Source organism: Lipotes vexillifer, unplaced genomic scaffold (genome assembly GCF_000442215.2).
Source record: "Lipotes vexillifer unplaced genomic scaffold, Lipotes_vexillifer_v1.1 scaffold388, whole genome shotgun sequence".
Lineage (NCBI taxonomy): Eukaryota > Metazoa > Chordata > Mammalia > Artiodactyla > Lipotidae > Lipotes > Lipotes vexillifer.
In genome coordinates this window covers 1,335,008-1,351,898 of record NW_006773582.1, presented here as the reverse complement: position 1 = coordinate 1,351,898, position 16,891 = coordinate 1,335,008, and the positions used below count along the sequence as shown (strand labels likewise).

General features: G+C 38.6%; 1 protein-coding gene across 2 annotated transcripts in view; it reads right to left on the bottom strand.

Moving 5' to 3' along the window:
* The window catches only part of LPP (LIM domain containing preferred translocation partner in lipoma), a 641,451-nt gene that overhangs the window by 444,051 nt on the left and 180,509 nt on the right, over window positions 1-16,891 (bottom strand). The window contains exon 4 of one of the 2 annotated variants that reach the window (XM_007448432.1): window positions 16,523-16,723. In XM_007448432.1, the coding sequence (XP_007448494.1) occupies window positions 16,523-16,715 (193 nt within the window). In that variant the 5' untranslated portion in view covers window positions 16,716-16,723. Of the gene's footprint in view, window positions 1-16,522; window positions 16,724-16,891 lie in introns of those variants that run through there. The other variant, XM_007448433.1, reaches the window with a different exon arrangement.

The window sequence follows — 16,891 nt, the reverse complement described above, 5'->3', positions numbered from 1 at the left end:
CCTATCTATTATAGAGTTCTGTTCAATAAAAATGGCATAAGGTGCATCTTAATTGGGCCGAATAGGGGAACTGAAGTAAAGGCAGAGGGTGAGATATGAAAATGCAAATTCAGTCTGCTGGGAACCATACTGGGTGGGTATGAATGACACCTGAAATGGTGATGTTTCTAGATACACATCATATAACTTGGAGATTTCTTTTTCCAGTAAATATTTTTTTTTACAAAGGAAGCACTTAATAAACTACAAGTCATTATTATACATGAACAGATCAATAACAAAAATAATCTGCAAATTTAAATGTCATTTTAATTTCATTTTAATGTCAGTAAAACTACCAATGACATCTAACAAGTCTAAGCAAAATGACATAATTCACCAGAATTAATGGATATTTCAAATGGTTCTTCCAAAGGCTCTCTGAACTAATGTCTTCTTGGTAATGACTTACAGAGATTACTTTGGCTGTTTTATACTTTCATACATCATCCCATACACACTCATGCACAGGTGATTCTAAGTAATTTTCACATATTTTTGGACAAATTCAATTTTCAAATATCTCTGAATGGTAATGACTAGGGAAAAGGATTGTGAGAATTTTCTTTTTTTAAAACATAATAATACCATTAACATGAGATGCAATGTAGTGCCAAGGAAAACCTCTGGACTTGGAGTTAGGAAGCAAGGATTCAAATCCCAGCCTTGCCCTGTGCTGGCTGTTTCACTTTGTATTATATTCTCTGTAGATTGAGGGTGATGATACCCATCTTTTATAGTGTAACTGAAAGATTAGGTTAACAATGAAACAGACTAATAAATCCACTAAAAAGTCTTTCACAGCGTTACAACAAAGTTCTCCCAGAGAAACTGTTTTAGTAATAGCAGTGGTCAACAATTATTATGCACTGGTTATTCTATATTACCAATGCTTTACTTAAGGGAAAACACTCAAGTTTGGTCAAATGTGGCTTCTACATTTATAAGCTTCGCTGTGAGTCCTCTGAATCTCAAATTGTTCATTTGTCTCTAGGAACCTTAATAATATAGGAACCATAATAATGTTAGAGGATATGGTGGTTATTAAATTAGATTCTATGTGGGAAAGTGCTTCAAAATCTATTCACACACACACACACACACACACACACACACACACCTTTAAAGTTGCAAGTTATAGTGAATATTTCATAATAAAGTTCTTCCTTCACTGCTTCCTATTTTCTCAGGATCACCCCAAAAAGGAGATAAACCAGAATCCAAAAAAAAAAAAAAAAAATGTTTTAGTTGCCTCACATCTCACATTCTTAAGGATGAGTGTTTGACTACGTAAAAAAGGCTACTTTGACCTAGTTTGGGGAGAATTAAAAGAGACTTGGTTTTTTCCCCCTGTTTTTGGACTTAGCACCTGTAGAGACAGAAACATTTCATTCTCAAGCATGATAGACGCTTGGAGAGAAATGGCCTGATCCTTCTGGCCAAGACCACCAGGATAGTAGCTCTTGCCCATGGTGTAATAAGATCAGTATGCTTTGTTTCTTGGCGCTTCCTGCCTGTAGCTACCCAACTTCCTGGAGCTATTCCTAGAGATATGTGTCAAAGCACACGAGATGTTGAGTCTGCTCAGAGTGAAGTTACTTTGCTCATATTGCAAAGTTCCCAGGAGCCCCGATGCACCACCTAAGGATGTCAGCAAAGAGCTGCTAAAATTACAAGGGTCAGAACCGGCACCTTGCTCTGCGTTTGCATATGCCCTTCCCTTTGCTTGGCATGTCATGCTGTCCACCACCCTCTTCTGCCTGGCTAACAACTAACTCACTCTCCAAGACTCAGCTCAGATGTCCCCTCTTCTGTGAAGCTTTCCCCAATTCCTCCTATACCACATCCTTCATCTTCTTAAGGGCTTACAGAATTTACAGAATTCAACTTCTGCTATTATATGTCTACCTTTACTAGCAGACCATCTATTCTGCTTGAGGGCGGCAAGATACAGAACAACATACAGAAGAGAGAATGCTGGAAGGTCAAAGTGCTAGCAGGGTCTAGGTGTCACACCTCAGGGAACTGCCCTCCTCTCTCTCTGGTGCTATCCTCAGCCGTCCAGTCTCTGGATACTGTAAATTTAAGGAAGGATGATAAAAATATAACAGCATGATATTTCTTTCTTTTACAGCTCCTAGGGTCAATCATTGTTCCAGGGTATGATTTCTTTATATGGCACATTTACCCAAAGGCTTAGGTGTCGGATTTATTTTTATAATATTCATAATGAATCCATTTATAGATGATTTACATAGGCCTGTTGTGACCCAAAATCGGCTGACATTTCAGGCACTGTTACCTGAAGTTACACAAGAGCAAGTGCTCTATAATGAAAAAGTTTGGGCACTACTGAGGCATTCTAGAAGAATCTTTTTTATTTACACCTACTTCTGTTTTTGGATCCCAATTAAAATTCCTTGGAACAACATATGAAGGAAACTGGTATTTATGGTGAAAAGCACAGCATCATGAAGGACGATTTGAGCCCCTGAATCGCTACATTGTTCATACGATCAAAGATGCATAAGACTTCCACAGCCACTATCCTTTACTAAGGAGAGAGTCTGTACCCACAGGACCTGGAGAAGGTTCAAGGGCATTAAAAGATTGGCCCCTGGAGTTACTGAAATAAACAAATGGTTCCCAAACTTTGGTTGAGTGTCAATCAGAATTATCTGGCGAGTTTTATTTCATTTTGTTTTAAGGCAGATTTCTGGGACCCATGCCCTGAGATTCTGATTCTGTAGGGCTCACATGAGCCCCAGGGACCGTGTTCTTTTTTTTTTTTTTTTTTTTTTAATGTTCCCCAAGTCTTTCTGATGACTGGCCAGCTTTGAAAACCACTGGTGTAAACCACCATTATAACAGTGATCTTCAAATGGTGCATGCAAGATGGCACCTTGAGAAGGAAAAGAAAACATTAAGAAATCTATATGTATGTATTTACCTTATTGTTCTGAAACTTTTTATTTTAAAATACAGACTCACAGAAAGTTGTAAAAATAGTATAAAGAGTCTCATGTACCGCTCACCCCGCCTCCCCCAATGGTAATGTCTGATAAAGATATAATACAAGGGCTTCCCTGGTGGCGCAGTGGTTGAGAGTCCTCCTGCCAATGCAGGGGACGTGGGTTCGTGCCCCGGTCTGGGAAGATCCCACATGCCACAGGGTGGCTGGGCCCATGGGCCATGGCCGCTGAGCCTGCGCGTCCAGAGCCTGTGCTCCGCAACGGGAGAGGCCACAGCAGTGAGAGGCCCGCGTACCACAAAAAAAAAGATATAATATAAAATCCAAGCCAGGAAAACTGACATTGTTTCATTACTGTTAACTAGCCCTTATTCAGTTTTCACCATATTTTAACCTGCATTCCTTTGTCTGTGTATATAGATCTATGCTATTTTAACTCATGTACAGGTTCACGTAACCACCACTGCAACTGAGATACAGAACTCTTCCACCACCAATTCCCTGTTGCTTTTTCTTGGTATGAATTCCCTGCCCCACTCCATCCCCAATCCTGTCCCCTAACAACCATTTATCTGTTCTCCATCACTGGAGTTTAGTCATCTCAAGAATGTCTTATAAATGGAATCATACAGTATATGTAATCCTTCAAGATTGATTTTTCTTTTTTCATGAAGCATAATGCCCTTGAGGTGAATCCAGGATGCTGCATGTATCAGTAGATCACTCCTTCTTATTAACGAATAGTACTATTCCACTGTATTCATGGACCTGAGTCTATTTAAACATTTACCCACTGGAGGACATTTGAGACGTTGCCAGTATCTTGCCATTATGAAAAAAGTTATGAACATTCACGTACAGGAGTTTTTGTGAACATAATTTTTCATGTCTCTGGATTAAATGCTCCAGGGTACAACTGCTAAATCATATGGTTAGTACACATTTACGTGGGTTTTAAAAAAAAAAGCTGCCAAAGAGTTTTCCGGAGTTATTATACCATTTTACATACAACTACCAGCAATCTATGAGAGATTCAGCTTCTCCACACCTTCGCCAGCATTTATGATTTTTTATTTTACCTGGCTTAAGGGTGTATGGTGACGCCTTATTGTAGTTCTACATTTATTTTTATTCTTGAAAAAGAAATTAAGCTTTCTTCATATTTAAAAGATGGAATGAAAATTGTATCACACATTTATATAATTTTAAAATGAAGATTAAACAGCACCTCACCACACAATATTGCATTATTCACAGTTTCTGGAGTCAGACACGGATGAGGAATCTACCACCTCATGAAGGCATTCACTTCAGCAGTTAATTAAGCTGACAGGTTACAAAATAAAAGAGATTTTTGTCAACAATTCAGGAATTCGTTTTTGTTCTAAAACATCTAATCCACTCACTCTGCGCACATACATTAATTCTATCACTGTAGATTCTAAGCAAGTCACCCAAAACACTTCAGTGACACAGAACAGTGGCCAAAATGGAAGGATCTACAGGATCCAGACTCAGCTTCACCACTTACTGTTCTGTAATACTGAACAAACCACCTGACCGCTCTGAGCCTTTAAAACTGAGGTAATAACCGCTGTCTGTATTCAACAATTTTGATTTGTTATTTACAGCATTCCTAGAGAAAAGGTCCTATACCTCCTAGAAATGTATTAGGGAATTAACTATCCTTATCTGAGAATTGAAATTGTATTAGATAATTTTTAAGATTCACCCTGGTTCAAGAATTTTATAATGTATATAATACTATCACAGTTATTAGAGATTAATACTGTTTACCAGTATTTATGAATATTATTATTAGTAATAATTATATTTATATAAATGAAATTGTATTAGATAATTTTTAAGATTCACCCTGGTTCAAGAATTTTATAATGTATATAATGCTATCACAGTTATTAGAGATTAATACTGTTTACCAGTATTTATGAATATTATTAGTAATAATTATATTTATATTACTATATATTTATTAGTCTTATAGTACTAGTATTATAATTTAGAAAAATTATTAGTAATAGTGTGTATAAAGTTATGAAATGCATTTATTAAATAAATACTGTTTTATAATTTTATCAATATTACTTAATATTAATAAAAGCAACTAGTTATTTTTATTATAACAAGAAATACACTCTATGAGGGCAGAGATCAATCTCTGTTTTGCTCATTACTTCAGCCCCTAGAAGAGTGTCTGGCACAAATTTTGTTTTAAGTAAATGATTGTTGAATAAGTATGCAAAAGTAATTCCTAGAGTCGTAAGGTATTTTATAATTTATAAAACATTTTTACGCTCACTGTTATATTTGATCCTCAAAACAATCTGGTAAGATAATTAATATTAACAACTAGTGTTATAAATTAAGAAATACGGAATAGAAAATTGTCATGCCCAAGGTCAAGTGGTGAAACTGAGGCTGGCATGTAAATACCCTGACCACCAAGTCAGCACTGAACCTTGGCTCTTTGGAGTGTCAATAAGGCCTATGAATATTTAGTAAGATCTGATTTCACGATTTCACCCAAAGAATTACAAGTTCTTTCCTCTTTAGGAAGGTGCAATGTAAAGATAAAATTAATACAATTATTACCCAACCCTTTAATGAATGAACAGCTTGTCCTTTTTCCCCCCCTGAGGCTCTGAAAATTAAAACTCATGTACTGGCACTCCACAGTGATAGATGAGGCTCAAGATGCTTAACCTGAACCAGAAACGGGACATGCCAGTCAAACTCGAGTCTCATTAGAGTTCCTGATGTTTCAGTGAATCTGCGACTGTCCTCTTGACAGACCATGCATGGTTATAACAAACAGTCTGAGAAGTCGCGAGTGTGCTTCTGTGATGGCTGGCAACTTAACAGGACTGTCAGAACTACATAAAGAAGATGTTTCCCATTTGTACCTCCAAAATCACATGCCAGATTCACCTTTCATGTCAGGGAAGAGAGACAATAGGACTCCAGAGACAGGAGCGTGAATTGCAAGTATAAATATTTCGACATCACCTTGTTCAGAGCTCACCATCAGTCCTTATATATTTTCTACTACCAATTATTCCAGGTGTAAAAAAGGAAAAGCTTTTACTAACTGTAAGAAGAGAAGCAGCATCAAATTGGCTTATATGGGCGAGATTAAAAATGGCAGAAAAAATCCATTCTAAATTACTTCTTGAAATATATTGCCATAGGTGGCCATCCATTTCCCTCACATTTTAGCTATCTGCTGAGAAAACAAATATGTCCTGCCTGACCAAGTTACATGACTTCATATCACTAAAAGCTAGTTCTGCACCAAGTAACAACAATCAGACTCATCAATTCCTAGGAACCAAGCCCCAACTTTGTCTCTTCCAATCTAAGTCAGCGGAGACCCAATGGAATGAGCACATTTAGGGTCTGAGTTCTGGAGCCAGTTCAGCCCCAAACTCTTGGGTAACCTTGGGAAGACATTCTCTTCCCTCTCAGACTCAGTTTTCACATCTGACAAGTAAAATAATTGGCCTAGAAAACCTTCAAACACTTTTCTAGTTCAGCTGCTCAAAGGTTTTGTGATCAAAACATGAAGAATAGGGCTTCCCTGGTGGCGCAGTGGTTGACAGTCCGCCTGCCTATGCAGGGGACAAGGGTTCGTGGCCCGGTCCGCGAGGATCCCACATGCCGCGGAGCGGCTGGGCCTGTGAGCCGTGGCCGCTGAGCCTGCGCGCCCGGAGCCTGTGCTCCACAGCGGGAGAGACCACAGCAGTGAGAGGCCCACGTACTGCAAAAAACAAAAACAAAAACGAAAGAACATGAAGAATGGCTCTGGCAGGAGAGTGGAATGGGAACAAGCTTGGCTGCCATTTCCATCATGGGAGATCAGTTGCTTATGAGGACACTTGTTCTGGTTACTATGTTTACCCCAGATTATCAATCGCCTATAACTATTCCCTCTCCATAGAATGGGTTAGTAACCTCAGGTAGTAGAAAGCACAGAGAGATCTAGTAAAAAATTTCCAGGCTTAGGACCCTCACTGAATAGAATTCACTTCACCTATTCTGATTTGACTTTACAAGTCAAGGTGAAGCAATGTAGGCAAAGCTTGAAAACAGAGGCTTTGTTTATGTTTTACAGAAGTGTGTAAGGTAATATACATCGGAAAAGTTTGTGAAAAGAGCAACCATTCTGAAATTAATTTCAAAAAAATCATGAAATAATAAAATAATGTAGTTAAAACAGATGAGGCTGTCTAGCCCAATCTCTAATAAATAGAAACCTTTAAAATCAGCAAGAGCCCTAGATATAAAGAATAGAGCCTAGCTCTACAATTTTACTAACTACATGATTATGGAATAAATTATTTCACTTCTGGTAGTTTACCACTCAGTAAAATGGCAATAGCATCTGTTCTACCTGACTCAGAGAGCTACAGTAAAAACTCTCTTTTGAGAATTAAATAACAATGAATATGGAAATGCTATATGGACTACAAAGGAGTGTACAAGTAAAAGGAATTCTACTGAAAGGGTCACCTGGAATTTGTACCCTATGGATTCATTTTTTTTTTTAATCTTATATAAAAAATATTTTTTAAAAGAAACTTCAGACACTGGAGAAAGTCAACCTCAAGCCGTAAGATAACTCCAACTTTACAAACTTGTAAACTTTACAAATCATTCTGTATAATAAGCTATTGTAATGAGGGATACAAAATATTATCAATGTCATTCAGCCAAACTACTGAGAGAGAGAGAGACAGAGAAAATTTCCAACTGCCAGAGTTATCACAGTAGGAAAATTTCTAAACAATCTCCATAAAATAATGTATTAGTACAGGAAAAAAGCTCACTTACTTTGGTATCTACCAAGGACAAAAAAAGAAATATCTATACCCGATTCTGCCATTAAAGTCTAAGGCTCTAGGGAATTTTTGAAAATTTGAAGCAAACAGAGGACCCTGATTAAAGGAAAAAGAACACTACTGCTGGGTGGGCTAATGGCGGACTCCAGGAGGGGTAACACCAAGGAGTACTACTCAGAACTTCTGCTGCCAGTGTCCTTGTCCCCGTGGTGAGCCACCGGTGCCCCCCACCTCTGCAGGAGACCCTCCAACACTAGCAGACCTTGTGTCAAGAAGCAAGAACAACTACAATCCTGCAGCCTGTGGAACAAAAACCACGTTCACAGAAAGATAGATAAGATGAAAAGGCAGAGGGCTACGTACAAGATGATGGAACAAGATAAAACCCCAGAAAAAAAAACTAAATGAAGTGGAGATAGGCAAAATTCAGAATAATGATAGTGAAGATGATCCAGGACCTCGGAAAAAGAACGGAGGCAAAGATCGAGAAGATCCAAGAAATGTTTGACAAAGACCTAGAAGAATTAAGAACAAACAAACAGAGATGAACAATACAATAACTGAAATAAAAAATACACTAGAAGGGATCAATAGCAGAGGACCTGAGGCAGAAGAACAAGATAAGTGACCTGGAAGACAGAATGGTGAAATTCACTGCTGCAGAACAGAATAAAGAAAAAAGAATGAAAAGAAATGAAGACAGCCCTAAGAGACCTCTGGAACAACATTAAAGGCAACAACGTTCGCATTATAGGGGTCTCAGAAAGAGAAGAGAGAAAGGACTCGAGAAAATATTTGAAGAGATTATAGTCGAAAACTTCCCTAACGTGGGAAAAGAAATAGCCACCCAAGTCCAGGAAGCGCAGAGCGTCCCATACAGGATAAACCAAGGAGAAACACGTCAAGATTCACAGAAATCAAATTGGCAAAAATTAAAGACAAAGAAAAATTATTGAAAGCAGCAGGGAAAAATGACAAATAACATACAAGGGAACTACCATAAGGTTAACAGCTTATTTCTCAACAGAAACTCTACAAGCCAGAAGGGAGCGGCATAATATACTTAAAGTGATGAAAGGGAAGAACGTACAACCAAGATTACTCTACCCTGCAAGGATCTCATTCAGATTTGATGGAGAAATCAAAAGCTTTACAGACAAACAAAAGCTAAGAGAATTCACCAAAACCAAGCCAGCTCTACAACAAATGCTAAAGGAACTTCTCTAAGTGGGAAACACAAGAGAAGAAAAGGACCTACAAAAACAAACCCCAAACAATTAAGACAATGGCAGTAGGAACATACATATAGATAATTACCTTCAACGTGAATGGATTAAATGCTCCAACCAAAAGACACAAGCTCTATGAACGGATACAAAAACAAGACCCATCTATATGCTGTCTACAAGAGACCCACTTCAGACCTAGGGACACATACAAACTGAAAGTGAGGGGATGGAAAAAGATATTCCATGCAAATGGAAGTCAAAAGAAAGCTGGAGTAGCAATACTCATATCAGATAAAATAGACTTTAAAATAAAGAATGTTACAAGAGACAAGGAAGGACACTACATAATGATCAAGGGATCAATGCAAGAAGAAGATATAACAATTATGAATATACATGCATCCAACACAGGAGCACCTCAATACATAAGGCAACTGCTAAACAGTTATAGAAGAGAAAATCGACAGTAACACAGTAATAGTGGGGGACTTTAACACCTCACTCACACCAATGGACACATCATCCAAACAGAAAATTAATAAGGAAACACAAGCTTTAAATGACACAACAGACCAGATAGATTTAATTGATACTTATAGGACATTCCATCCAAAAACAGCAGATTACACTTTCTTCTCAAGTGCACACAGAACATTCTCCAGGATAGATCACAGCTTGGGTCACAAATCAAGCCTCAGTAAATTTAAGACAACTGAAATCATATCAAGCATCTTTTCTGACCACAACGCTATGAGACTAGAAATCAATTACAGGGAAAATAATGTAAAAAACACAAACATAGGGAGGCTAAACAGTACATTACTAAATAACCAAGAGACCACTGAAGACGTCAAAGAAGAAATCAAAAAATACCTAGAGACAAATGACAATGGAAACACAATGATCCAAAACCTATGGGATGCAGCAAAAGCAGTTCTAAGAGGGAAGTTCATAGCAATACAAGCCTACCTCAAGAAACAACAAACATCTCAAATAAACAATCTAACCTTACACCTAAAGGAACTAGAAAAAGAAGAACAAAGAAAACCCAAAGTTAGTAGAAGGAAAGATCAGAGCAGAAATAAATGAAATACAAACAAAGAAAACAACAGCAAAGATCAATAAAACTAAAAGCTGGTTCTTTGAGAAGATAAACAAAATTCATAAACCATTAGCCAGACTCATCAAGAAAAAGAGGGAGAGGACTCAAATCAATAAAATTACAAACGAAAAAGGAGAAGTTACAACAGACACCACAGAAATACAAAGAATCCTAAGAGACTACTACAAGTGACTCTATGCCAATAAAATGGGCAACCTGGAAGAAATGGACAAATTCTTAGAAAGTTATAACCTTCCAAGACTGAACCAGGAAGAAATAGAAAATATGAACAGACCAATCACAAGTAATGAAATTGAAACTGTGATTAAAAATCTTCCAACAAACAGAAGTCCAGGAACAGATGGCTTCACAGGTGAATTCTATCAAATATATAGTGAAGAGCTCACACCCATCCTTCTCAAACTCTTCCAAAAATTGCAGAGGAAGGAACACTCCCGAACTCTTTCTATGAGGCCACCCTCACCCTGATACCAAAACCAGACAAAGCTACTACAAAAAAAGAAAATTACAGACCAACATCACTGACGAACATAGATGCAAAAATCCTCAACAAAATACTAGCAAACAGAATCCAACAACACATTAAAAGGATCATACACCATGATCAAGCGAGGTTTATCCCAGGGATGCAATGATTCTTCAATATACGCAAATCAATCAATGTGATACACCATATTAACAAATTGAAGGAGAAAAAAAACCATATGATCATCACAATAGACGCAGAAAAAGCTTTTGACAAAATTCAACACCGATTTATGATAAAAACTGTTCAGGAAGTGGGCACAGAGGGAATCTACCTCAACATAATAAAGGCCATATATGACAAACTCACAGCAAACATCATTCTCAATGGTGAAAAACTGAAAGCATTTCCTCTAAGATCAGGAACAAGACAAGGATGTCCACTCTCGCCACTACTATTCAAAATAGTTTTGGAAGTTGTAGCCACGGCAGTCAGAGAAGAAAAAGAAATATAAGGAATACAAATTGGAAATGAAGAAGTAAAACTGCCACTGTTTGCAGACGACATGATACTATACACAGAGAATCCTAAAGATGCCACCAAAAAACTACTAGAGCTAACCAATGAATTTGGTAAAGTTGCAGGATACAAAATTAATGTACAGAAATCTCTTGCATTCCTATATACTAATGATGAAAAATCTGAAAGAGAAATTAAGGAAACACTCCCATTTATCACTGCAACAAAAAGAATAAAATACCTAGGAATAAACCTACCTAGGGAGACAAAAGACTTGTATGCAGAAAACTGTAAGACACTGATGAAAGAAATTAAAGATGATACAAACAGATGGATATACCATGTTCTTGGATTGGAACACTCAATATTGTGAAAATGACTATACTACCCAAAGCAATCTACAGATTCAATACAATCCCTATCAAATTACCAACAGCATTTTTTACAGAACTAAAACAAAAAATCTTAAAATTTGTATGGCGACACAAAAGATCCCGAATAGCCAAAGCAGTCTTGAGGGTAAAAATGGAGCTGGAGGAATGAGACACCCTGACTTCAGACTATACTACAAAGCTACAGTAATCAAGACAATATGGTACTAGCACAAAAAACAGAAATACAGATCAAAAGAACAGGATAGAAAGCCCAGAGATAAACCCACACACCTATGGTCAACTCATCTATGACAAAGGAGGCAAGGATATACAAATGGAGAAAAGACAGTCTCTTTAATAAGTGGTGCTGGGAAAACTGGACAGCTACATGGAAAAGAATGAAATTAGAACACTTCCAAACACCATACACAAAAATAAACTCAAAATGGCTTCGAGACCTAAATGTAAGACCAGACACTATAAAACTCTTAGAGGAAAACATAGGAAGAACACTCTTTGACATAAATCACAGCAAGATCATTTTTGATCCACCTCCTAGAGAAATGAAAATAAAAACAAAAATAAACTAATGGGACCTAATGAAACTTAAAAGCTTTTGCAAAGCAAAGGAAACTACAAGCAAGACGAAAAGACAACCCTCAGAATGGGAGAAAGTATTTGTAAACGAATCAACGGACAAAGGATTAATCTCCAAAATATATAAACAGCTCAACATTAAAAAAACAAACAACCCAATCCAAAAATGGGCAGAGGACTTAAATAGACATTTCTCCAAAGAAGACAAACAGATGGCCCAGAGGCACATGAAACGCTTCTCAATATCACTAATTATTAGTGAAATGCAAATCGCAACTACAGTGAGGTATCACCTCACACCAGTTAGAATGGGCATCATCAGAAAATCTACAAACAACAAATGCTGGAGAGGGTGTGGAGAAAAGGGAACCCTCTTGCAGTATTGGTGGGAGTGTAAATTACTACAGGCACTATGGAGAAGAGTATGGAGGTTCCTTTAAAAACTAAATGTAGAACTACCACACGACCCAGCAATCCCACTACTGGGCGTATACCCAGAGAAACCGTAATTCATAAAGACATCCCAATGTTCATTGCAGCACTATTTACAATAGCCATGACATGGAAGCAACCTAAATGCCCATCAACAGATGAATGGATAAAGAAGATGTGGTACAATGGAATATTATTATACAATGGAATATTATTCAGCCATAAAAAGGAACGAAATTGGGCCATTTGTAGAGATGTGGATGGATCTGGAGACTGTCATACAGAGTGAAGTAAGTCAGAAAGAGAAAAAAAAATATCGTATATTAACGCATATATGTGGAACCTCAAAAAATGGTACAGATGAACCGGTGTGCAGGACAGAAACTGACACACAGATGTAGAGAACCAACATATGGACATCAAGGGGGGAAAGTGGAGGGGTAGGGGTGGCGATGTGATGAATTGGGAGATTGGGATTGATATTTATCCACTAATATGTATTAAAAAAAAAACAAACACTACTGCTAGTACTTTAAAGACCAAAAGAAAAACTGCATCATCTTATTGCTCTCATCAGTCTAGAACAGAACGTGATGAGACAAAACCATATATACATACCAACTTCATTCCATAAAAAAATATGTAGACACTTAACATGGTAAAATTTGCAAGAAGACAACACAATAAAAAATATATATGGCTCATAAGCATATAGTACAGGACACAAAGAGGCATTTGGAAATGCAGGGGCATTTCAAGACACACAAGTTGTTCAAAAGAAAAAAAATCAATGAAAAATGAGAACTATGGCAGTAAAATAAAAAGACCCTAAGGCCTAAAGAGCTACTAACTTGGAAAAAAAGTACACCTACTCTTAAATGTGCCAAAGCCCTTTAGAGAAAGTTATTAGCAGAATACTTTATAAAAAAAATTATAACATATGGTATCACATAAATATAAGTTGATGTGGAAAACATGTGGGTACTTTTCCTACTTTCACAGTCAGAATTTAAAAATGAGAAAGCAAACCCCAGAGATTACAGACATAATACGAAGGTGAGAAATGTAATCAGTAACTTCAAGGTAGCAGTGGTTAAACAAATCCTGGGCTAAAAAGCTCAAGGAATGGGAAGACGAGGTAAAAGAAATTCAAACAGAACCATAAAGCCTAAAAAGTGGTTAAGAAGCTCGAATCTGTGCCTGGAAAATCACGCTCATATTGCTGTAGTTTAATTATCACCGCAAACAGCATTGAGTAGCTACTAGGTGTCAGGTGTCCTGCTGGATCCTGTTGGGAGTAAAGGCATGAGTCAGGCAGCCCCAGCCTCTAAAAGGTCCGAGTCTACCAAAGGAGACAGGACCATACACAAGTAAATCTATTAGAAAGACAGTTGTGAAAAGGACTGTATGAGACACATAGAGGTTATGGCTGAGGGACAGAGTAGAATATAACACAAAGTCCTGATAACTCTGGACTCAAACAAAGGGGACCTGAGGACTGGTACCAACTTGACCACAAGCAGGCCGTGCATCTCTGAAAAAAACACTCACACTCTCTGCACTGCAGTTCTCATCTTTATACCAGCAAAAGGTGGACTGTGTGATTTCTGTTAGTTCTACACTCTGTCTTTGTGGCTGAGGTTCTTGGAAGTCAGGGCCTGAATTAAGCTATGAATGTTAAGGCTTTATGGGCTAGAAATTGAGGGCACGTATGTACATAGGCAAAGAATGGCAATGGCGTGAGCTGAGACACGAGACCTCATCAACTCACGCGGTAAATGAAAACTGTGTTACCTACTACCTGGGGATTTCACTAATGGTACAGAACATTCTAAATAGACAAAAAAAAGAAAAAGAAAATGGATATAAACTTTAGAAAATGTATAAAAAATTAAACAAAAATAACATGAATTATAAAAACACTGAGAGCAACAGAGGATGCACTAACATTTAAATTAAATATAAAGGAAAGCAAATCTTACACTTCTAACAAATATCATGTCATAATATATAGCAGATAAAGAGATGGAGCTATATTTTAAAAAGTCTGAATATCCATGAACCTTTATCCACGTTTGTCTTTAAAATGTATATATGCAAGGGAAATTTCTTCCTTTACGTATTCAAAAAAGGTTATATTAAAAAGAAAAGAGAGATTGGCAGAATTGCAAGAAAGACTCAAGACTTCAGAAATTCAGTGAGACTGAGTTGCTTCGAGAGAGGATGCCACATTCCAAACTGTTTATTGCAAGAGAAGAATTACTGAGCAGTGCACTCACCCATGCAGCCATCCGCCACCCATCCAAATATATATACACATAGGAACATACAGACATACATTTGACCATACACAATCATTCCCACTAAAAACACAGTAGCATAATAAGAGCCAAGAGGAACATAAGGATGAGTGAGAAACTACGTCTTGTTGCTTAAATGGGGGAACAAAGCTTACATTCTTATAAGGAAGTAGGGAAATATCAGCATCATATGGGGCCTGAGTGCCACATATGCCAGGAAGAGAAGGACCAGCAGCATCGCAGGCTGGGTGAAGACCACAGCCGCACTTCAGAAACTTTGTAGCCACAAAACCACAGAGAATGTCACCTCCTTTCTCTAAGCTTCCATTTCTTTATATGAAAGAATACTTAGTTCATGGGGTTATAGGGAAGGCAATAAAATGACAATGAAAAGCATAGTGCCTCACACGGACTATCTGGTCAGTAGCGGCAGATTAAGAAGAGCAGGAGGGGGCTTCCCTGGTGGCGCAGTGGTTGGGAGTCCGCCTGCCGATGCAAGGGACACGGGTTCGTGCCCCGGTCCGGGAGGATCCCACATGCCGCGGAGCGGCTGGGCCCGTGAGCCATGGCCGCTGAGCCTGCGCGTCCGGAGCCTGTGCTCCGCAACAGGAGAGGCCACACAGTGAGAGGCCCGCATACTGTAAAAAAAAAAAAAAAAGAAGAGCAGGAGGAACAACAAAAGAAGTAGGAAGTTGACAGTCAGAATAAGATGTATGTGGAAACCCAGGGAAGGGAGTGATTACTTCGGATCTAGGTCAAGTCCAGACACTGGAGAAGGTGATACAAATAGGATTGTGACGGGTGACAGAAGGGTGTGAGGTGGCATGTTCAGAAAGGACAAACAGTTGAGCAAAGAGCTGCAGAGGATCAGAGATGACACCACCGTCCCTAGAGAACCAGCTAGACAGTGGGAGAACCTCACAGAGTACAGTGACGAGGATGGGGCATCTCCATTCAGGAAGAGTCGGCCAAGGGGACAACTCACCGGCATTCACAGCACTCGTGGTGAATCTGACCCCTCGTGGAGGGGTCTGAAGTGCAACCATTACCTGCTTCTCTCCTCCCTCTCACATATGCCAACACAATATAGGACCTGCCCCATCCTGCCCCTCGGATGTGCATCGACTGTCATACCTACTAGACTTCCTCACACCTCTGCCTCCTTCTCTCTAAGAAACCCTGTCTTTATTCCCTTCATCTTAGAGGGGAGTCCACTGTCTGGCAGCATTTTTGGACACATGTCCAATGGCAAGAGGGAGGGACGACTGGGTGGTAGACACATTTCTATAAGACAGTGGGATGGGGATGGACGACACAGCAGTAGAAAAGCACTGAGCTATGAAGAGATGAGGGTTCCAGTTTTAGCTCTGGCCCAAACTCACTGTATAACCATAGTCATATAACCCCTAAGAGAACTCAATCTTTATGCCCCAAAGAAGAGCTGCCTACATGGTTACTTGATGCTTTTTAACCTTTGACAGTCTATACACTATGATAACCACAGCACAAAGTCTTGAGCTACCTTTTTCCAACACAACTTTGTACTACAAATCACTTCTTATTCTATTGAACTCCCCCATTTGGGGCACCCACCTCTGTAATCCTTCACTCACCTTCACCGCCAGGTTGCTTGTATGGGTTGTACTTTGGCTTTGGAGCAACGACTGGGGCAAACTTCTTTGGTGGTTGCTGTGTGGACACTGAGATGCTGGGGGTCCCAAAGGAATGGGTGGTCTCCATCCGTGCAGACACATGGCCAAGGGGCTCAGCAGAGCTTTTGGGTGGCAGCCAAGATGGGTGAGACATTGTTGAATCTGGAATTATAAAGAAACACAACAGTCGTTTTTAAAGAAACACAAAAATGAAGGCAATGTATGTATCACTTGGTTATTACTTCTTCTTAATCCATACTTAATAAAATCTTGAAAAAGGACTCTGAGAAGAAGGAAGAGAAGGAAAGAAGGAAGGAAGGAGGGGGGAGG